Source organism: Phocoena sinus, chromosome 1 (assembly GCF_008692025.1).
Source record: "Phocoena sinus isolate mPhoSin1 chromosome 1, mPhoSin1.pri, whole genome shotgun sequence".
NCBI lineage: Eukaryota > Metazoa > Chordata > Mammalia > Artiodactyla > Phocoenidae > Phocoena > Phocoena sinus.
Genome location: NC_045763.1, coordinates 110,478,238 through 110,499,098, shown reverse-complemented (window position 1 = coordinate 110,499,098; position 20,861 = coordinate 110,478,238). Strand labels below are relative to the sequence as shown.

Below are 20,861 nucleotides of genomic sequence, written 5' to 3'. Positions count from 1 at the left end.
AAGTTGGGAGCAAAAAGTATTTGTGAATGTCTGCGCATATATGGGCCTTTATATTTATTTAATAGCATTTATTATGAGTTGCCCTTTTTACTTATTTATTTTTTAAAGGGTTATTTTTATTTTTTGGCTGTGCTGCGTGGCTTGCAGGATCTTAGTTCCCTGACCAGGGATTGACCCTGAGCCTTCAGCAGTGAAAGCGCCGAGTCCTAACTGTTGGACTGCCAGGGAATTCCCAGAGTTGCCCTTTTTGAATTGTGAAGTATTCATTCCTCCAACAGTTTATAAACACCTTAAAATTAGACACCAAAACAAAATCCTTATACTGACCTTTATATCTCTGTATAGTCACTGCTTTGAATATAGCAGGCACCAAATAAGTAGGAACTGTGTGATTCTCATAGAACTTGTTTCTAGGACTCGGGCTTGTATGAAGAGGAGGAGGTGCCATGGCTCTTAGTGGCCACTAGAGGCTCTCAGGGCTGGGCAGGTTATGGGGGCTGTGTATATGTGATCTCCCACTACCCCCCACCTGGCCAGAGCTAAAATAATAAAATGCTGAGCTCACTGTTCCCCCACCCTCTCCCCCGTCGCTGGGCTTCTCCTGCTGCCAGGACAGTGCTCCAGTAGAACAGACAGACCAACCTACAGAAGGGGAGGTGAGAACGGAGGTGGCCACCAGGACTGGTAGGTGGGGAAGGCAGGGGCCTTATGGATCAGAGCCTGGTGGGAGATGGGAGGAGAAGAGTGGCTCCTATTGGGAATGAAATGGAGTGTGTGCCTCTTGTTACTCAGCATGTTTCTGCCACTGTCTTATGTTCTCCCTTAACTGTAGTTTACATTGTCAGTGTAAGTATCTCACACATTTTCTGAATCTTTCATATTCAGTATGGTGTGTATGTGTGGCTTGTGTTTATTTTTCACATTGTAAAAAATATTGCAAGTTTAATCCTCTCACTATTTTTAGAGAAACTTTATCCCATTTATAAGGCATTTCCCACCCATTAGACTGGTGTCACCTTCCTGTCCAAAGCCAGGGACAAATTATGGGAACTCAGTACCTGCTTCTAAGGCCATACCACCCTTCCCCCAACCTGGAAGTCCCCCAGCTCCTCTGAGCCCTTGCTTTGCCTTAGGATTTAGAATTTTAGCAAACATAGTGAAATCTTGATCCGACACAACAAAAGAGGAAATGAGGGTAGAGTCAGAGCACTGTCTCCCCCCACCCCCGGCCCCGCCACCTGCCGCAATCCTCCTTGCTTTCTTAAGCCAGTTTAGGAAAAACTGGATTATGGAGACGAGAGGAGGAATTTCCCTGAAGCTCTCTGCCTGCCCCTATTCCTTTCAATAGGAACTGGGCTTGGGGCCAGCTGTGCTTGCAGGGCTCCCGGCAGCTGTGCTAGGGCAAGAGGCACGGACAGTCGAGGTAATAGGGGAGAGGTACTGCCAGGATTTCATATACACTGGGGAAGGCAGATTCAGCCTGGATGCCTGGGATCCCCATCCGGGGTGGGTGGAAGCTGTGGGAGCCAGAAGGAGGCTCTGGTCCTAGCTAAACAACCTAGCCTTCCCCCATCTTCCCATATCCAACTAGGTCTATCCTCCAAGGCAAGCAGTTTATTGTTCTGCCCCACTGACCTGTTTCTTTGTCTCCCTACTGCGTCCATGTACATCTTTCCATTGTCCAACCACTTTCCCCATGTACCCCAGGCTCCGTGAGTGCCACACTGTGGGGAGGGGGTGGGGGCCATCATGTCATCGTATCAGAAGGAACTGGAAAAATACAGAGACATAGATGAAGATGAGATCCTAAGGACCTTGAGCCCTGAGGAGCTAGAGCAGCTGGACTGCGAGCTACAGGAGATGGACCCCGAGGTAGGGGCTCTAGCGCAGGGTACCAGGGGCAGTCCCCAGGCATTTGGGAAGGGTGTGGGGCCCTGGGTGACTGAGACCAGGGCTATCTACAGGGCCTGGAGTCCCAAGAGGGTCAGGGGAATGGTGTTTGGAGATGTTTTAGGGAGACTTGGAGGTGCCCCAGGTCAGAGGGGAGGTCTGACTTGCTCCCCAAAATTCATCCCTAAGAACATGCTCCTGCCAGCTGGACTAAGACAACGTGACCAGACAAAGAAGAGCCCAACGGGGCCGCTGGACCGAGAGGCCCTTTTGCAGTACCTGGAACAGCAGGCACTAGAGGTCAAAGAGCGTGATGACTTGGTTCCCTACACAGGCGAGAAGAAGGGTATGGAGACCCTAACATCCATGCCTCCCAGAACCCAAATTGTTGTCTCTCAAATGTCCCCTCCAGCTTCCCTCTCACCTTCCAGCTCCTAGCTGCCCAGAGACTCAGCTGCCTACACCTGCATGCCAGCTTGCACTCTTCAGCTCTTAGAAGAGATCAAGGGGACCCAGGAGTCCTGAGCTTGTAGAGGACTCAGGCTTTATAGTGGCTCCTAGTGACCCAGCATTCCACCTCCTGGAGAAGGAAAGGAATCTGGAGGCCAGGATCTTAGGAGAAATGACCTGTACCTGAACCATCCTCATCTCCCCATCAGGGAAACCCTATATTCAGCCCAAGAGAGAAATTCCAGTCCAGGAGCAGATCACTCTGGAGCCTGAGCTGGAGGAGGCACTGGCCCATGCCACAGATGCTGAGATGTGTGATATAGCAGGTGGGCAGCTGTGGGAAGTTGAGGAGTTGGGAAGATCTGGGGTAGGGGCTCCTAACCATGGCATGGGGCTAGCGGGGAAGGCCCTGAACCAGGATGTGGACGTTTTGAGAAAGCCTCAGGCAGTGGTTTTAAATTTTTCTTACTTGTTTATGTATGTATTCACTCATCTTTAAATTTAATAAGTTAACAACTCTAGGGCAATTTTACAGGGATTATAAAGCAAAACTATTCTGGCTGAAAACAGGAGGGTCTGACAGACTCCCTCACCCTGTAGTGTCTCCTTAGGGATCTTCCCTTAGCCCTGTCTCAATGTTTTAAAAACCACTGCCTTAACGCAGTTTAATGGAAGGGACCCCTGGGACCAAGGGAGAGTGGAAGAGGTCAGCCTTCAAAAATGCAACAGATTCAGAATGAGGTCGGTGGGGGACCTGGAACAAGTCCATTTCTCTCATTCCCTGTCTCCCCTCTGCTTACTCTCTCCAGCCATTCTGGGCATGTACACACTGATGAGCAACAAGCAATACTATGATGCTATCTGCAGCGGAGAAATCTGCAACACTGAAGGCATTAGCAGTAAGTGTGTTTGGGAGCATGGCGCCCAGGGCTCTTGGCAGGCAGTCCCAGAGTCTGAGCGAAGGTAGCAACGGGTGAAACAGGTGCATCAGGGAGAGGACATGATGCATAAGTCATGAGAACCAATGGGGAGGAGATTGTGGGGGACATGTTGGGGTTTCCTTCCTGCCCTCACCCACCAGGTGTGGTGCAGCCTGACAAGTATAAGCCAGTGCCAGATGAGCCCCCAAATCCCACAAACATCGAGGAGATACTGAAGAGTGTTCGAAGCAATGACAAGGAGCTGGAGGAGGTGAACCTCAATAATATCCAGGTATCTGGCCCCCATCCTCTAAGCAGTAACACTGGGATAACTCTGCTGACATATGTGAGTCCCCTAGCCCACCATCTCCTATTCCCCTTTGATAGGACATCCCGATACCCATGCTAACTGAGCTGTGTGAAGCAATGAAGACAAATACCCATGTCCGGAGCTTCAGTCTGGTGGCCACAAGGAGTGGTGACCCCGTTGCCAGTGTAAGGCTAGCTGACATCCCTAGCCCTCTCCCTGCACCCTGACATGCCCCGCTGGCAGGGCTGACATAAAGGGCTGTGCTGGGGGTGCTGTTTCCATCATGCTCTCTTAGGGGAGCCCTGCTGGAGACTCCTACCGTCAGTCCTATGACTCACTGCTCTGAAATCCTCAGCTCATCTTCCTGAAGAGCCACAACCCTCCTACCCACGCCAACTCCACTGCGCACTTAATCTCCCTGCTTTCCTTGCTACCTACTCCCACACCTGCCTCCCTCAAGCCCCACCCACAGCTCAAGGACTCTTCTCCAGGAACTGTGTTTCCCTCTTGCTCCTGTTCTTTCTCTCCTCAGTCATCTGTGAAACTGTCCCCTAACCCTAACCCAAGTTCCTACTACCCAGGCGGTGGCTGACATGTTGCGTGAGAATCGTAGCCTCCAGAGCCTGAACATTGAATCCAACTTCATTAGCAGCACAGGGCTCATGGCTGTGCTGAAGGCAGTTCGGGAGAATGCCACACTCACTGAGCTCCGTGTAGACAACCAGGTCAGCATTCCCTTCCCATCTCCTGGTCTTTGCAGTCAGCTAATACTCACTGAGCCTCCTCCCAGAGGCAGCCACTGGGGCAGGATCTCATCTGATCTTGTTTGAACTCTCCTCTTCTTTGTCCCTATGAGGGGAGCCAAGGCAGCACCTCTTATCACCCACTCTGGAGAAACAAGCCCCTTTGACCTCCCAAAGGGTCAGTGGTCTAGGACAGTGAACAAGCCAGACAGGGTTGGTGACAGCTTCCATCTCTCCTTCCCCCAGCGCCAGTGGCCTGGTGACGCAGTGGAGATGGAGATGGCCACTGTGCTTGAACAGTGCCCCTCCATTGTCCGCTTTGGCTACCACTTTACACAGCAGGGGCCACGAACTCGGGCAGCCCAGGCCATGACCCGGAACAATGAACTGCGTGAGTAGCTGCAGAGGTGGTGTGTGTGGGAGAGGGCATGTAGCTGCAGAAGCTGGTGGATGCTCCTGAAAGCTGACTTAGTGACTAACAGCCTGGGGTGCTGCCAAAGTGACTCACATGAGAAGCTCAAACCCCATAGGTGATCCGAAAGTAGACAGAAAAGCACCTCTGCCCAAATATACCAGGAGAGAGGCGGAGGGAAGCTACAAATACCTGTTTGGGGGAATGGTATTTTTATTTGCTGCGTTGTTTCTTATTTTGTTAATGTGAGGGGGGAAGGGCATGTTTGGTGGCCTAAGACATTACCTCTTTATGAGTCTGGCCAAGGAACTAGAAAGAAGAAGAGCACCTTTGCAGGAAGCAAGAGATGGGATAATGACTTGTGTTTACTCTTCTTCCTTTACAGGTCGCCAGCAAAAGAAGAGATAACACTACCCTTCCCTTTACCAACTAGAGCTCGGAGCCCTGAAAGCTTAAATCCTCATCTTGTAAATAAAAGCCCTTCTGTCCGCTCTGCCTGCCTCCTTCCTTCGACTTTGGGGTGGAAATCTTGGCGCTAACCCCCAAGGGTTACTGCCAGTTCATCAGGGGATTATTTATACTCTGGGGATAGCAGGCAGGGAGGTTCAGGTTACCAGCAGGAGGTGGGGGAGCTCCCTCCCTTGGTGTTCCCCATAACCCTTCCAATGCCTTTAGTCTCTTCTACTTTCACAGGGTGGCCAGCCCTGGCCCTGTTTTTGACATGTCCAGCCCCTCCTCCCGAACGCCTACCCACAACCCCCATGTTATTTGAAGGAGGAAAGGACTTTGAGTGGAGGTGGAGAAGAAGGCAGAAAACATGAAGGGCAAAAATCTCCTTCTGACAGACTTATTAATAGGGCACCGGGCTGCATGCAGCTGACGCTTGGCATGACTTTGGTAGAAGGTGGGGGAGGGGTTAGAAGTATGGGGAGCTGTGTACATTGCAGAGAAGAATTGCCTGGGCTGAGAAGGAACAATTCTGAAATCCTGAAACAAGGAGCCAGACTCAAGGAAAGTTAGGCTCCCAGCACCCACTGTAGTTTATTTGTGAACTGAACGGGGAAAGAGGGTGTCAGTCTAAGGGGAGATCAGGGGGTTCCTCTTCATCAGAGTCAAACTCAACATTTTCATCTTTTACCCATCGACCTCGTCCATCTGGGATCCATCCAGAGCTGGAAACATCAGAAAAAAGAGAATTGGTCAGGAAAGGAAGTTTATCAAGAAATTAGTGGGGATAAGTAAAAACACTTGAAAAGCTTTGAAAAAAGGAGGGTCAGAGAGAAAAGGGGAAATCTGAGGAAAGTGATTCTGCATACTCACCTTCGAAGGGTGAGGTAATGATCCAGGGCCCGTCTTCTTGTGGGGCTCATAGGTGCAGGGGATGAGACAGTTGCTGATTCCTTGGTCTGTGAGCCAGCCTCAGGCTCAGGTTCTCTACTGATCTTCCCACCTTGGGGTTCAACCTCTGGGGGTGGCAAAGGGGAACGAGAGACAGAGGGACAAAGGGCTTCTGGTCTGGGTAGAGAAGAATCAAAGTCCGTAAAAGCAGTAAAGGAAAGGGCCAAATCTCCTGTGACTCCCAACCCCTTAAAGCAGTGCTTCCTAAAACTGTTCCTCAAGATATTAATAAGCGTTGTGCATAAAAAGGATTTTGGAATCCAGTGAATTTAGGAAAGGCTAAGTTAACTTTTTTAAGTTTTTTTTTTATCTTAAGACTTTGTAGACCCCTTAAAATACACTAATATTACTATTCTTCAAATAGGATTACAAAGCACCACTTCCTAAACTTTTTTCTTAATTACAAGATTCTTTTTCCTGAAATACAAGTTAACACCTCCAGAACACTAGTATTCCTCAGATTACAATTAGGAAAACAATCACTTTAGAGCCCTCTATCTCCTGTCCCTCCCTATCTCTGGCTTTCCCACCCCACACACCTGTACTTCCGGCGGCAGCAACTGTTATAGTGAGGAGCTCTGTGCAGAGCATTCTGGGTGATAAGTCGAGTCTGGGTTAACAGAGGAGCCTGGCATGGAGATGGGAGACAGAATCAGAGCCTTCAGAGCTAGAAAGAAGCCAAAGCCCTTCAAGCCTAAGGTGTGCAGCACAGTCCTGCCTGGAACACAACCTCCCCGCTCTGATTACCTCCACTTTGGTCTCTTCCCTCCTTAGTTCATTCTGCTCTCTTGGATTCTGCTCCATGCCCTTTCCTGGCTGCTTCTTGCCATAGAAAAGCTGCAGGCCTGAGGAGGAAGGGGAAGATAATTAAAAGCAGAGCACCAAGGGTGGTCTGAAGAGATTTTAAGGGTTTATTCTCCATCCTCTGTCTTCTCCCAAACTTACTGGACAGATGCTTCTTGCCTGCACGGTGGGCAGTCAGCATGGCCAGAGTGTCCAGTACAGGTCGATGGGGACATATGGCACAAGCAAAGCTGGGGAGGAGGAAAGAAGATAATTGGCCCCAGAGTAGTGGAGTCTCGGCCATAGGTCCCACCCCATCCTAGCACTCCTTTCCAAAGTCTCCCAATGTCCACCAACCACCAATCCCTGTCGCTCACTCCTAGCTAAAGAATCTTAGATACTCCCGCTCTCCTCCTTAATAAGAAAAGTTTGTTAGGCATCCCTGGTGGCACAGTGGTTGAGAGTCTACCTGCCAATGCAGGAGACACGGGTTCGAGCCCTGGTCCAGGAAGATCCCACATGCCGCGGAGCAACTGAGCCCGTGCGTCACAACCACTGAGCCTGCGCTCTAGAGCCCACGAGCCACAACTACTGAAGCCCGCGCACTTAGAGTCTGTGCTCCGCAACGAGAAGCCACCACAGTGAGAAGACCGCGCACCGCAACGAAGAGTAAGCCCCGCTCTCCGCAACTAGAAAAAGCCCGTGGGCAGCAACAAAGACCCAACGCAGACAAAAAAAAAAAAAGTTTATTGAGCCTCTAACCGCAGAACCCTTAGGCTTGATCCACTCCTCGCCCTCACCGTCCATCCCGTAGCATCAGCGCCTCATCCTCTGGGATATAACTAGCCAGCAGATCCCCAACTCTTCGTTTCTGCAGGAGATAGGGGAAGAAGTCCGGACGGGATAAAAGTGAAATGATAGGGACGAGGACTCAAAGGGAATAAAGACCACGGGGCGAGCAGAGATCTGGGGCGAAGAAAGGGTCAACAGCAGCTCTAGTCGTCTGGCTCCCTCCGCACCACCCCCCACCAGTTGTTGTCACAGCAACAAAACAGCTCCTTCACATCCTTCAGAGGGCAGGTGAAGCTGCTCCAGACGCTCTTCTCTCGCGCTTACTTTGAGCACATTGAGTTGACTCCAATCATCCCCTTCCCTCTTGAAAGACATCGCGACTGTGAGCCCCAGAAACGATCAATTCTACGGCTCCGCCTTCGGCACTCCTTTCAGGCCACCGTAGCGAGAGTGGGACTGCTACCTTCCTTCCTGTCTCTTTCCGGTTGGCCCCCTTACTTCCGGGGACGCTCTTCCACGCATGCACTGCGCGATTCCGGAAGCCCGCCCCTTGCCTGCGGATGGGGACTGCATTTCCTATGGTGCCCTGCGACCCCGCCGGCGCGGAGCCTTTAGGGAAATGAAGTCTTTTTTTCAAAGAACTTGCCGCTGGGCTGGATACAGGCCCCTGCATCTTGACAGATTCGAGGGTTTGGAGGGATAAGAACCTAGATGTGGAGCCCGAATTTGAGGGTGTGACTAATTTGATGTGGAGGGTACCTTTGAGGATCTCTGAGGGGAAAGTGTGCTGTAGACTCTCGCTTTCATCACGCGCTTCTCCTGCGGCCACAGCCCACCTGGGGTGGGCCTGATTTGTTCCCGACCCTAGCCGGCCCACCCCGGGACGGGGCGGAGTCGGGGTGTTGAGGGGCCGGGAGGTCGGGCTGCCGGACCTAGGGGCAAACTGAGCTGAGTGTTGAGGAGGTTGTCTAGAATTCAAAGGTCAGAGGTCAATGTCGCGAGTTGTCGTGGGGAATCGAAAGTCGGAGGGGTGCTAAGGAGAGACTCAGGTAGAGACTGAATAGTCGGAGTACAGATTGGTGGGAAAGGGGCTTGGAGGGAGGAGAAGCGAGGGCTGTGAGGTCGCGTAGTGCCGGGGGAGGCGGGGAGACTTAGGACAGAAGACTGAAGGGGAAAGGAATCCTCTAAGTCTTAGAGACCCCGGGCCCGTCACTATTGGTCACTTAGACAGGCCTCCCGCAGTTGCAATCCCAGTTGTCCGCAGGGTGAGGAGATGGCTTCTCCCTCTAGACAGGCCCCCCTTGGCGGGTCAGGACTGCTTCAAGGGAGCCGGGCTCGTTCTTATGGAAGCCTGGTGCAGTCTGCCTGCTCCCCGGTGAGGGAAAGACGCCTGGAGCATCAGTTGGCGCCCGGAGACACCCTGGCTGGACTAGCACTCAAATACGGGGTGACGGTGAGTCTAACAGGATTGGGACGCAGACACCCACTTAGAAGAGACTTATTTCTCATGAGTAGGTAGTGGCCCTCTAGGCAACTTCCCCTGAAATTTTCTTAATTGTGTTTAAATTAACTAATTTTGATAAATTAATTGTGGTGTAAGTCTGGTCCACCTTTGTCTTTTGGTTTGTGTTCCCATCTCAGTGTTGCACTGTCTGGTTGGGACAAATCCTGTCCCACTATCCCAATGGAGGGGAGCAACTCCTATTTATTATGCCAGTCACTATACTAAAGACTTTACATCTATTAGCCCATTTGATCCTCACATCCCTGTCAAGCACACAATTATTGTCCCCTTTTTACAGATGAAGAAACCGAGACTTAGATTGGTTAACCAGTTTGACCAAGGTCAAATAACTAAAGTGTTGAAGTGAAAATTCAAACAGGTCTGTCTGACTCCAAAGCTTGTACTGTTAACCACATAGCAACACTAATTGAGAGTGATTAAACATTTACAGCAAACAGTGGAGAGCTAGTTTTTAGTCCTAAGTTCCCTACGTGCCTGTCTGTTCTTGTTCTTTTTTCTCCTCAATGCTCTGCCCTCTTCTTTTCTGGAAGGTGGTCTCCTTGGTACAAAACAGGTACTCTCTATGCCAAGCATTTCAGCTCCTGCATAGGGTGTATTTGGTAGATGTAAAAATACATTGTTTTAAAGTTGATAAAGGTTTTTTTTTTTCCATATCCTGTTGAATTTAGTCAACATTTTAATGCTTGGTATGTTTAAAGCACTGTGGTAACCACCTTGGGAGACAGAAACATAAATAAAGTGTATAGTTGCTGCCCTCATGTAATTTACAATCTAGTGAGATATGGACAGGGACACAAATAATGATTGTAGGTGACAGAATGTGGTGAGTTCGTAGAGGTGTTAACAAAGAGGGGGAAGTCAGGAAAGAAGACTGATTTTTATTTGGAAGGGGACATCAGTGCAGATTTTAAGGGAGCCATCGCAATGGGCCTTGAAAGACTTGGACATTCTTTCCTCTGTGCTCCTCTCTATAAACCTATGTAATCCAGTGGTTTACACCTTTTACATCTTTGTCTTTCTGGTAGCCTGTACTCTCTTTAAGGGACAGAACTATTTCCTTTCAATTTTATATCTCTAGAGCCTGGCATAGTCCCCAGCACATAAAAGCTTAATAGATGTTTTTTGAATGAATGAAATTATGGCTACGATTTCCACACATGGAGATTTGGGAGTATAGTAAAGTGAACATTTCAAGTAGAGGGATGGCCTAAACAAAGGAAGTAGATGTGAAAGTACTGAGCAGTGCTTTCATCCCAGCAGAGGCTCAGAAGCCATGCAATGAAGGAAACTGTGCTGCTAGTGAATCAACAATTTTTTTTTGAGGTTTTCTTACAGCCCTGTACCTTTCTGAGTACAGAAAACCTCTGTAGTCTAGTGAAGAAGAGTTTTAGGTTCTGGCCTCATTCTGCTGCTTACTAGCTGAGTGACTGAATAGTCAATCACTTCCCCTGTTTGGGCCCTCAGTTTCTTATCATTTGTAAAATGAGGAAGATGTATTAAATTTAAAACTTAGATAAATCAAAACAAACAAACAAACAAACAAAACTTAGATAAATCAATTACCTAAGTTATTACCTACCTGTCATTTAAGGAACACTTAGTATGTGCCAAGCGCTATATATTATCTCATATTTCTCTGTAAATCTTTATGAGGTAGATGTAACTATTTCCATTTAAAGGTAAGGGATATCACTGTGCTGTACATCTGAAACTAATAAAATATTTTAAGTCAGTTATACTTCAATAAAAATAAAATTTTAAAGATAAGGAGACTGAAGCTTAGAGAGATAATTTGCCATAGAGTAAATACAACTAGTCTAATTAGTAGAGCTAAGATTCAGACCAGGTTGTCTCATTCTAAAATCCTCACTTTGAATTGCTCTATTAAAGTAACTAGATTCTAATGACCTTTTTTTTTTTTTTTTTTTTTTTTTCTCTAATGACCTTTCTAGCTCTTGGCTCGATGGAAGTGGAACAATGTCCCCTTATATGGTACTGCTAGGAAATAATAAAAGCAACAGAAAAGGACCTAGGATATTATCGAGACAAAAGAGACCTAGGATATTATCTAGGCAAAATAAAATGAATAGCATCAAAGCACTTGGCGAAGAAAAAGTACAAAACTGCAAGCCATTTTAAACTTTTTTTTATTGTTAGATCAATCCAATTTTATTTTTAAACTCATTATAGCATAAGATTTTATAAGTCAACTTTATTATAGTAGTCTTGCCCTAGAGTGGAAACAGCTTTGATATTTGACAGATATAAGAATTATGATTTCCCAAACTGGTGCCATTATGGGATGAATTTTTAGTAAAACTGGCTGCCTGGCCTCGAATAATAAAATACTGACATACTGTGTCTGTGGTTCCTATATTTTATTATCTAGTTTATTTACTCATAAAGCATTAATGAGCCTCTGCTGTGTGCCAAGTTTGTGCAATGCCGAAGAGTGCCTTAGGCATACAGAGACGGCAAGTCACCAACCCTGCCCTTAAAGGACTCACAGTTTGGGCAAGACAAATATGCAGAGATGAATAACAATATGATAGGGTAGGTATTATTACAGCAATATTTACAGTATGCATTGGGAGCCCTGAAGAAAATAACACAAAGGGAATGCTAGTTGATGAGAAGTTTTCCAGGGAGAGAAGGGAGTAGTGGAGAAACATTCCAGGCAGATAAAGACACAAAAAGGTGAAAGATCATGAAATGTTGGAAGAAAAATAAAAAGTTCAGGATGGCAAAATGTATAAGTGGCAGAAGAAGGGAGGTGTGGGTGGACTTCCTATGAGAGCTAGATTGAGAATGCCCTTGAATGCCAATTTGGATATTTTTTTTGGCCGCACCACGTGGCTTGTGAGATCTTAGTTCCCTGACCAGGGATCGAACGCGGGCCCTGTGAGTGAAAGTGCTGAGTCCTAACCACTGGACTGCCAGAGAAGTCCTGCTAATTTGGATTTTATCTCTGAGCCAATGAGGAGCCATAGGAGGTTTATAAGCAAGGTGGTGGGTTGGGGCTTTCCTGGTGGTGCAGTGGTTAAGAATCCACCTGCCAATGCAGGGGACATGGGTTCGAGCCCTGGTCCAGGAAGATCCCACGTGCCACAGAGCAGCTAAGCCCGTGTGCCACAACTACTGAGCCTGTGCTGCTCTAGAGCCCACGAGTTACAACTACTGAGCCTGCGTGCTGCAACTACTGAAGCCCGCGCGCCTAGAGCCCATGCTCCACAACAAGAGAAGCCACCACAGTGAGAAGAGTTCACGCACTGCAGTGAAGAGTAGCTCCCGCTCACCACAACTAGAGAAAGCCTGCGCACAGCAACAAAGACCCAACACAGCCAAAAATAAATAAATTTATAGAAAACAAAACAAAAACTGTTACAGTACCCAGATGAGAAATATTAAGAGTCTGTTCTAAGTCAATGGCAGTGAATGTGAAGATGAGACCAGATGTGAGAGATTTTTACAGCATTTTTGTTGACCTGTTAGGTCTGGATCATGAAAGAAAAGTATGAGTTAAGGATGACATTGATATTTCTACCTTGGGAGGCAGGTAGATAGAGATGGTGATGTCAGTCACTATGTTCAGTGATGAATAAATAAGTACTAAATAAATATTTGTTCAGTGAAATTATTAATATAATAAGAAAAGCATTCCTGGAAGGAGTAAAAAGGCCCAGAATTCTAGTTTTATCTCTGTCAGTAACTTGCTAGGCAAGTAATTTAACCTCTCTGAACCTCAGTTCCTTCATCTTTAACAGTAGTTAAAGGGACCCCCTAGGGGTCCCTAAGACGCTGTAGGGATCCACAAGGTCAAAACAATTTTCATGGTAATAATAACAAGACTATTTGTCTTTTTTATTCTCACGAGTGTACTGTTTTCCAGAGGCTACGTGACGTGTTACTGCAGCAGATGCATATAGAGGCAGATATGAGAGTCCTGTTGTCTTCCATTAAGTCGGACATTAAAGTGATTTACAAAAATGTAAAACAGTGCCTCTGTTCTTGCTACATGTTTGTTGTTTTTGTTTTGGAAAATATAGTTATTTTTCATCAAAATATTTATGTTAATATGTAATGGAAGTATTTTAAAATTTTTTCAGTTTTAATTTTATAATATCTTAAATATTGATAGATGTGATCAACATAAGTAAAAGCTTTTTTCTTCAATAATTTTTTTAAATGTAAAGGGGCCCTAGGACCAAAAAGTATGAAAGCTACTGATCAATAAAATAGGGATAATATCAGCCCACTGTAGTTTTGGTTGTTAGAGGGTCAGATAAGACTTTGTACAATCACTTTAAAAAGCATGAGGTGCTATACAAATATAAGATGGATTGTTATTACTGTCATTAACTGTGGTGACTTTTTTTTAAAGATGGAACAGATTAAGCGTGCAAACCGCCTTTATACTAATGACTCGATCTTCCTGAAGAAAACCCTCTACATCCCCATCCTGACAGAGCCCAGAGACCTGTTCAATGGTTTGGATTCTGAGGAAGAGAAGGATGGAGAGGAAGAGGTACAGCCAACTAAGGATGAAGTTGGGCCACACTCAGCTGAGAGGAAGAAACAAGAGACAGGTTCGGGACGTGCCAATGGTGAAGTCCTTCCCACAGCTGGCCAGGAGCCCCCCATTCATGACCTCTCTGCCTCTGATTTCCTTAAGAAGCTTGATTCACAGATCAGCTTGTCAAAGAAGGCTGCTGCCCAGAAACTGAAAAAGGGAGAAAGTGGGTGAGTCTTGAATGGGTCCTTTTTTTTTTTATAAATTTTTTTTTCTATTTCTTTTTTTAAAAATTTATTTTTATTTTATTTATTTATTTTTGGCTGCAATGGGTCTTCATTGCTGCACACGGCCCTCCTCTCCAGTTGCAGCGAGCAGGGGCCACTCTTCACTGTGGTGCACAGGCCTCTCACTGCGGCAGCCTCTCCTGTTGCAGAGCACAGGCTCTAGGCGCATGGGCCTCAGTAGTTGAGGCACGTGGGCTCAGTAGTTGTGGCTTGTGGGCTCTAGAGCACAGGCTCAGTAGTTTGGCACACGGGCTTAGTTGCTCCGTGGCACGTGGGATCCTCGAACCCGTGCCCCCTGCCTTGGCAGGCGGACTCCCAACCACTGTGCCACCAGGGAAGTTTGAATGGGTCCTTTTAAGTCCGTCCATAGACTCTCTGTTCCCCCAACCATACCTGACCAGACACAAAGTAAGTAATTCCAGTGTCAGCAGAAGCAAGGTGAAACCTTTCCCTCAGGTGGCCACAAGACAATGAGCAGAGCCTATGGCTGCTGGAATGCGTAGAGGCACTGGGTAATGGTTCTGTGTTCTCAGTGGAGTGAAATAGTTGACTGTTCTTACTGCTCTGATGGTCCATGAAGGAGCATTAGGATTAGGATTTATCCAGAGGGTACTGAGACTCCATCTTAAGGCAACCAGCTCATGTATATTAGAGAAGGACAGCTTCCCACGTACTTCTTCGCTCAGCCTAGTCTCAGCCTCTTCCCTTGATCTGTCGCTCTTTCCCCCTTTCCTCACCTGCAGGATACCTGGGGAGGATTCAGGTCTTCACCTGAGTTCTCCTCGGATGCAGCAACGAGCAGTCCTAGGTCCTGTGCCGCTGACCCGGACCTCTCGGACCCGGACACTTCGGGACCAGGAGGATGAAATCTTCAAACTCTGATGTCTCCAGAACTGATTGAGAGAAGCCAGATGTTGAAGGAGCAACTTGAGGGAGAGAGGAGCCTGAGGTGAGGCTCAGGAACATGGCCTCCCAGCCCACCTCCCTTACTCCTGCCATCTTCCGAGCCTACTTGTCCGTCAGGAGTTCCTTGGTCTGGAGCAGTTCTATTGGCAAGGGTAGGGGATGGGAAATAGACCCCTTCTCAGTTCTGGGGCTGAATCTAGGGTTGTCCTTTAGATTCAAAAGGCTCTTTTAACATCCCTGCTGCCTTTCCCATCCCTTTCACCATTCCTTGGCCTTAGAGCAGGGAGGCAGGGACTCTCACAGCCCCGAACTTCCTCCCCATCTCCAACTATGTTACCTAATTTATTTGGTGCTATATTGAAGTATTATTTATTTGCTATATCTTATTCTTTCCCACTATTAGCTGAAAAACGGGATTTCTATAGCCCTGGGATGAGGGGAACCCAGGAACAGTAAGTGAGCCAGTGACTCCTGGCCCACCTTCCCCGCCTTCTTAGCCAGCCGTGTTATTGAGAACGGGCAATCAGTGATCTAGCACTGCTGCAGGGAATGGCAGACTGTGCCTCGCCCCCAGTCTCAAATGGAAGAATTTGGGCTCAGTCTTGACTAACCAGGTCACTATAACTTTTTCACAACTCTTGCTCTGAGAAAAAAACAGCTATGTAGGGTCCTGAACTCTCCATGCCACCAGTTCACCCTTCTAATCTGCTCCTCTGTTCAGCCTGTGTGAGGCTAAGGGATGGAAGAAGAATTGCTGTGGAGTTTGAAGAGGAGGACAGTTGTGGGAGTCTTTTTCTTATATCCTCTCCCGACCAGAGCCTATTGATCTATGTCTTGCTCCTCACTGCATATTTATTTGCAATTTGTAGCACTGATCTGCGGTACAGTTTTTTTTGAGTTTCTTAAACAGAAGAAGTAGGCAAGGGAACCCCGGTGATGCTGGAAATATGCCTCAGTCTCCTGTATGGAAATGGTGAGAGGTGAGATGAGTGGTGTTTATATACCTCTTTCCTCTGTGATGATCATAAGATACAAGAAGCTGGAGAGATTAAACATTGAGCCCTGTGCATGTTTTAATAGTTTTATTTCCTCTGTGAGACTCTCCCCTGCCCTAGCCCCTTCTTCCTGCCCTCTGGAGCAGAGTCTCTGGTATCTGTCCAGACTCCGCCTAGAACTGAAAGTCTAGGATATCTCTAAAGGCTCCCTGCGCCGCCTGTCTTTAGTGTCCCCAGAGGAGTGAGATGGGCTACGCCCTCTTCCCCTGGTTCTGAGGGGAGGGGGCTTCCCTGTTTGAAAGGTCCCTTGTGGGGAAAATAGAGATCCAAGTTTCGCTTCATCTTTTTCAGGCAGTTTTGTTTCCTGTCTTGGGGCTGGAGTAGGAGAGAGGCCTCAACCCTCAGCATCGCTTCTTCTCCACCAGCAGCTGGGCATGGGGTGGTCTCAGAGTCACAGGCACTCTTGGGAAAGACTGAAACCTGAGGGTTGAAAAGCATTAGTGCAGATGAGCAGGGTTAGAGAGCCCATTATCTGTTTTTTTCTCAGTCAGCCATTTTGCCAAGAAGGAACGTGCCAGGGTCAGGGTTCTCAGAGCTTCCCTTCATCCAGCAGCTTCCTGAGCCCATCACAGATCTTGCCAAGGTGCTGAGTGTAGTCAGGCCCATAGAGGGCCGTGAGCAGGCCTGGGTCAGAGAAGTGATCAAACACGTGGCGGATGCGGCCATGTGACTTGGGTGTGAGGTGGCGCTCCACCAGTTCCAGCAGCACATCCCGGCACTCGGTCAGCAGGCCGGCCAGCACAGCAGCCTCAAAGGTGAAGTCCACCTCGCCGAAGCTGAGTGCGGTCATGGCGCCCTGCCGCAGCTTCTGGCGAAAGCGGGTAGCCAAGGCCAGCTCGCTGGGGCTGAAGCAGCCACTGCGGTGCAGCACGGCCACCTTGACGGCCACCTTGATCAGGTCCTTGATAACCCGCTGGGCCTGGGGCCTGCTGTGTGTGTATTCTTTGGACACACGGTAGAGCTCGTCTAGCACCTCGCTGCTCGTCTCATCGACGAAGAGATGAGCCACAGATCGACCTGCCATCTTACTCAGCAGCTTCTTCTCTGCTTGCAGCGCCAGACTCTTTGAACTGAAGGACTCCATGATTCCTAGGGAAGGGTTAGATGGGAGGGTATGTGGTCGTCACTAGAAGAAAGGCCACAGGCTTCCTTAGAGAGAAATGGCTTTTCCCCTTTCTGTCTCTTTGGTTCCTATCTCATCTTCATCTTTATTTGTCATCTTTCTCCCCCTGGGCCCCCTCAGTCCTCTGTGCTTTGTTTCCATTTTTTCTCCTTTTGTACTGTAGGAAATCATGATCTCTACAACCAGAGGAGCAGTAATAGCTTTGGCTGGAGGAATGAGGGCACACCGGACGCTAGCACACCACAAGTTAAGACCTCAGGGGAAGTAGGCTGTTGCTATTACAATGGAGAAGATAAAGCTTACCTGGCAGATAGTTCTCACAGCTGCCTTTTTTGGACACTGCCTGGGTACCGTACATCTATGAGGTGTAGGTATTACTATCCTTGTTTTACAGCTGAGCAAACTGAAGCTTACGTTAAGTAATTTACCCAAGGTCAAACACAACTGTTTTTCTGACTCCAAAAGCCCATGTCAGTTAGTGTGCAGTACTGCCTTTAAAGACATGAGAAATATAGGGGTCCTGGGAGTCCTGACAAAAATAATAATGAACATTTATTGAGAACCTATTATGTGCCAAGTGCTTTATCTCAGTTTCCCCAACCCTTTGTAAGGTAGGTATCCCCAATTTGCAACGAGAAAAATGAAACTAAGAAAAATTAAGCAACTTGGCTAAAGTCATTAGCAAATGATAAAAGCGGGCTTTGAACCATATAATCCAAAGAAGCCTCCTTCCCTTGGAATGCGCTCAATGAGGTTGAAGCACACTGAGGAATCATGAAAAACAAGCACCTCAAGACAGTCCTAGAGGTCTCAGGTTCTCTGCTGGGACTGTGCTGAGGACCTCCTGGTGGCACATCAGCTGCAAGTATCCAGGGCGCTCTCCCCATGGTCTTCGCCTGTGGTGGTTCTGCTTGTTTTGCTTCTTACTTCCCCCTCCCCTGCTCTGCAGGATGTGGCTCTGACCGCAGTGAGGAGCAGCCTTGCCCTCTCCCCCAAACGAAATAGGAGTCTGAAGAAGCAGGGGAGGTGGGTAACTGGGAGGAGGGGTGGTTCTCCCCCAGCTGAATCGGTCCAGTGGGAATCTGGAACCTTGCTCTGCTCCCGGCTTTGCCTGGGGCTTTCTGGACCAGGCTGTACATCCGGAAGAGGAGATTGCTCCATGTGAGCCTTCCTTCCTCCTTGGCCTTCCTGCTACCCAGCTCTCCAGTGCCCCCGTTGCCATCTCACGTTTTGTCCACTGTCCTCTCCCCCTCTCCGTGTTTCAGTCTCCTGTTTTCTCTTGTCTGAGTCCTGCCCTGTGGCCCTCTGGCCATGCTCTCCTGCTGGCCCCTACATCTACCTCCATGTCTCCTAAGATCTCCTTGCACCTCTCAGTAGTCTCTCACATACCCTTATCCACCGCCATCCCTCAGCCCTGCCCCCACCCAAACCAAACCATGTCTTACTGAGGCTGCCTGGCCCCAGGAAGAACTGAGCTGGACCTCCCCACTGGGGGCTCAAGAATTCTATCAAATGAGAGTCTCACAATATGGAAAGCTCAGGCTGACAGAGCTAGGACTCTTCTGCCACCATCACCCCTAAAGCCTACCCTTCTGTCATTGCCTGGTCCCTCACCTGCTGCGCCCTGGGTGCCAGTCTTGCCTTGGATGTTCCGGGAGAGCTGACAGAATGGAGAAGCTCCTAAGTGAGAGGCCCTTTGGCCTGGCCCCACCCCTAAGCCCCGCCTACCTACTCTGTGCTCAACCTCCCTTCATCACACTGTCACCAAGAAGCTCTATGACCCCGACAGCCTCCTAGAAATAAAAGGTCAAAAGGAATAGCACTCTATAGGAAATAGTCTTGATTCTTTGAGGTGAGGAAGAGGAATTGTACATCTCCTGCTCCCAAGTTGTCTGCCTCTTTCTATCCTTGCTGCCCAGTTCCTTGAGATCTTGTTCTCCTTATATGTCTGTGGTAATGGGGAAAATGTTAAGTACAGATTGCTGGGGTGGGGGGTCCGTGGGGAAAGTTGTGAAGATTGAACTGAGCTTAGACTGGAGACACCAGAGGCAAGTTAGAGATCAGGAGGTCGGAGTGTGTCCCTGGAGTGTCCAGGGGTGGGTGGTGCTGTGGGGAGACATTACCACGAGCATACGCTTTCAGCGTCTGGCTGGGTAAGGGGGTTCCCCACCCTTAATACTTAAGAGAGACGAAGGTGCTGGGGTCAGGGCTGCCGAACTAGATATGACCAGCAGGTGTCAGCACATCATTGAACTACTAGAGGCAGCGCTCTCACTGTGCTTTATAGCTTCTAACACGTTATGAATGAAGGTAGTGCTCACTTCGGCAGCACATATACTAATCTCACCCCAGTCAGAATGGCCATCCTCAAAAGATCTACAAACAAGAAATGCTGGGGGAAAAAAAAATGCTGGAGAGGGTGTGGAGAAAAGGGAACCCTCTTGCACTGTTGGTGGGAATGTAAATTGATACAGCCACTATGGAGGACAGTATGGAGGTTCCTTAAAAAACTAAAAATAGAACTACCATACGACCCAGCAATCCCACTCCTGGGCATATACCCTGAGAAAACCGTAATTCAAAAAGAGTCATTTACCACAATGTTCATTGCAGCTCTATTTACAATAGCCAGGACATGGAAGCTACCTAAGTGTCCATCGACAGATGAATAGATAAAGAAGATGTGGCACATATATACAATGGAATATTACTCAGCCATAAAGAGAAACAAAATTGAGTTATTTGTAGAGAGGTGGATGGACCTAGAGTCTGTCATACAGAGTGAAGTAAGTCAGAAAGAGAAAAACAAATACCATATGCTAACACATATATATGGAATCTAAAAAAAAAGTAAAAAGAAAAAAATGGTTATGAAGAACCTAGGGGCAGGACAGGAATAAAGACACAGACCTACTAGAGAATGGACTTGAGGACACTGGGAGGGGGAAGGGTAAGCTGGGACAAAGTGAGAGAGTGGCATGGACATATATACACTACCAAATGTAAAATAGATAGCTAGTGGGAAGCAGCGCATAGCACAGGGAGATCAGCTCAGGGCTTTGTGATCACCTAGAGGGATGGGATAGGGAGGGTGGGAGGGAGACGCAAGAGGGAGGAGATATGGGGATATATGTATATGCATAGCTGATTCACTTTGTTATAAAGCAGAAACTAACACACCATTGTAAAGCAATTATACTCCAATAAAGATGTTAAAAAAAAAAAAAAGAATGAAGGTAAGGGACTTCCCTGGTGGCGCAGTGGTTAAGAATCCACCTGCCAATGCAGGGGACACGGGTTTGAGCCCTGGTTCGGGAAGATCCCACATGTCGCGGAGCAACTAAGCCCACAATCCACAACTACTGAGCCCGCGTTCCACAGCTACTGAAACCCAAGCGCCTAGAGCCCATGCTCGGCAACAAGAAAAGCCACCGCAATAAGCCGGTGCACCGCAATGAGAAGCCAGTGCACCGCAATGAACAGTAGCCCCCACTCGCCGCAACTAGAGAAAGCCCATGTGCAGCAATGAAGACCCAATGCAGCCAAAAATAAATAAATGTATAAAAAGAAGTTTTTTTTTTTTTAAAGAAAGAATCTTACAAGGACTTCGCTGGCAGTCCAGTCGTTAAGACTCCGCGCTTCCAGAAAAAAAGACCCCATGCTTCCAACGCAGAGGGTGCAGGTTCAGTTCTGGTCAGGGAACTAGGATCTCACATGCCTCGCTAGCTAACACCCCACATGCGCACACGGCCAAAAA

At 48.0% G+C, this 20,861-nt stretch overlaps 4 protein-coding genes across 6 annotated transcripts; 2 read left to right on the top strand and 2 right to left on the bottom strand.

Moving 5' to 3' along the window:
- The first annotated feature begins 40 nt into the window (after positions 1-40).
- On the top strand, positions 41-5,219 carry TMOD4 (tropomodulin 4). Its single transcript, XM_032645140.1, has 9 exons — positions 41-1,872; positions 2,080-2,236; positions 2,550-2,666; positions 3,150-3,239; positions 3,422-3,552; positions 3,648-3,755; positions 4,152-4,295; positions 4,560-4,704; positions 5,111-5,219. The coding sequence occupies exons 1-9, from the start codon at positions 1,750-1,752 to the stop codon at positions 5,131-5,133; spliced, it is 1,038 nt and encodes a 345-aa protein (XP_032501031.1). The 5' UTR covers positions 41-1,749; the 3' UTR covers positions 5,134-5,219.
- Positions 4,307-8,183, bottom strand: SCNM1 (sodium channel modifier 1). 2 transcript variants are annotated; one of them, XM_032645161.1, is made up of 8 exons: positions 8,023-8,183; positions 7,707-7,777; positions 7,069-7,157; positions 6,871-6,968; positions 6,663-6,751; positions 6,046-6,240; positions 5,784-5,897; positions 4,307-4,317 (listed from the first exon to the last, which is right to left on the bottom strand). In XM_032645161.1, exons 1-7 carry the CDS (start codon positions 8,071-8,073, stop codon positions 5,798-5,800), a joined length of 693 nt encoding a protein of 230 aa, XP_032501052.1. In that variant the 5' UTR covers positions 8,074-8,183; the 3' UTR covers positions 4,307-4,317; positions 5,784-5,797. The 2 variants fall into 2 exon arrangements, with proteins under 2 accessions (XP_032501052.1, XP_032501043.1); XM_032645152.1 differs by lacking the exon at positions 4,307-4,317 and having other exon boundaries at positions 5,748-5,897.
- A 72-nt stretch (positions 8,184-8,255) lies between these two features.
- On the top strand, positions 8,256-15,995 carry LYSMD1 (LysM domain containing 1). The gene is made up of 3 exons (XM_032654315.1): positions 8,256-9,151; positions 13,605-13,963; positions 14,764-15,995. Exons 1-3 carry the CDS (start codon positions 8,972-8,974, stop codon positions 14,900-14,902), a joined length of 678 nt encoding a protein of 225 aa, XP_032510206.1. The 5' UTR covers positions 8,256-8,971; the 3' UTR covers positions 14,903-15,995.
- Positions 14,940-18,911, bottom strand: TNFAIP8L2 (TNF alpha induced protein 8 like 2). Of its 2 annotated transcripts, none has more exons than XM_032654337.1 (2): positions 17,894-18,673; positions 14,940-17,070 (listed from the first exon to the last, which is right to left on the bottom strand). In XM_032654337.1, the coding sequence occupies exon 2, from the start codon at positions 17,063-17,065 to the stop codon at positions 16,511-16,513; it is 555 nt and encodes a 184-aa protein (XP_032510228.1). In that variant the 5' UTR covers positions 17,066-17,070; positions 17,894-18,673; the 3' UTR covers positions 14,940-16,510. The 2 variants fall into 2 exon arrangements, with proteins under 2 accessions (XP_032510228.1, XP_032510217.1); XM_032654326.1 differs by lacking the exon at positions 17,894-18,673 and adding an exon at positions 18,719-18,911 and having other exon boundaries at positions 15,994-17,070.
- Between the last annotated feature and the right edge of the window lie 1,950 nt (positions 18,912-20,861).

Excerpts from the sequence above, each read along its gene's own strand:
- TMOD4 (XM_032645140.1), top strand. The coding sequence starts at position 1,750 with ATGTCATCGTATCAGAAGGAACTGGAAAAATACAGAGACATAGATGAA. Across the intron at positions 3,240-3,421 it reads CAACACTGAAGGCATTAGCA|GTGTGGTGCAGCCTGACAAG; the intron begins GTAAGTGTGTTT and ends CTCACCCACCAG. Across the intron at positions 3,756-4,151 it reads GTGGTGACCCCGTTGCCAGT|GCGGTGGCTGACATGTTGCG; the intron begins GTAAGGCTAGCT and ends CCTACTACCCAG.
- SCNM1 (XM_032645161.1), bottom strand. The coding sequence starts at position 8,073 with ATGTCTTTCAAGAGGGAAGGGGATGATTGGAGTCAACTCAATGTGCTC. Across the intron at positions 7,778-8,022 it reads GTCAACTCAATGTGCTCAAA|AAACGAAGAGTTGGGGATCT; the intron begins GTAAGCGCGAGA and ends TATCTCCTGCAG. Across the intron at positions 6,969-7,068 it reads AGGCAAGAAGCATCTGTCCA|GCCTGCAGCTTTTCTATGGC; the intron begins GTAAGTTTGGGA and ends CTTCCTCCTCAG.
- LYSMD1 (XM_032654315.1), top strand. The coding sequence starts at position 8,972 with ATGGCTTCTCCCTCTAGACAGGCCCCCCTTGGCGGGTCAGGACTGCTT. Across the intron at positions 9,152-13,604 it reads CACTCAAATACGGGGTGACG|ATGGAACAGATTAAGCGTGC; the intron begins GTGAGTCTAACA and ends TTTTTTTTAAAG. Across the intron at positions 13,964-14,763 it reads CTGAAAAAGGGAGAAAGTGG|GATACCTGGGGAGGATTCAG; the intron begins GTGAGTCTTGAA and ends CCTCACCTGCAG.
- TNFAIP8L2 (XM_032654326.1), bottom strand. The coding sequence starts at position 17,065 with ATGGAGTCCTTCAGTTCAAAGAGTCTGGCGCTGCAAGCAGAGAAGAAG.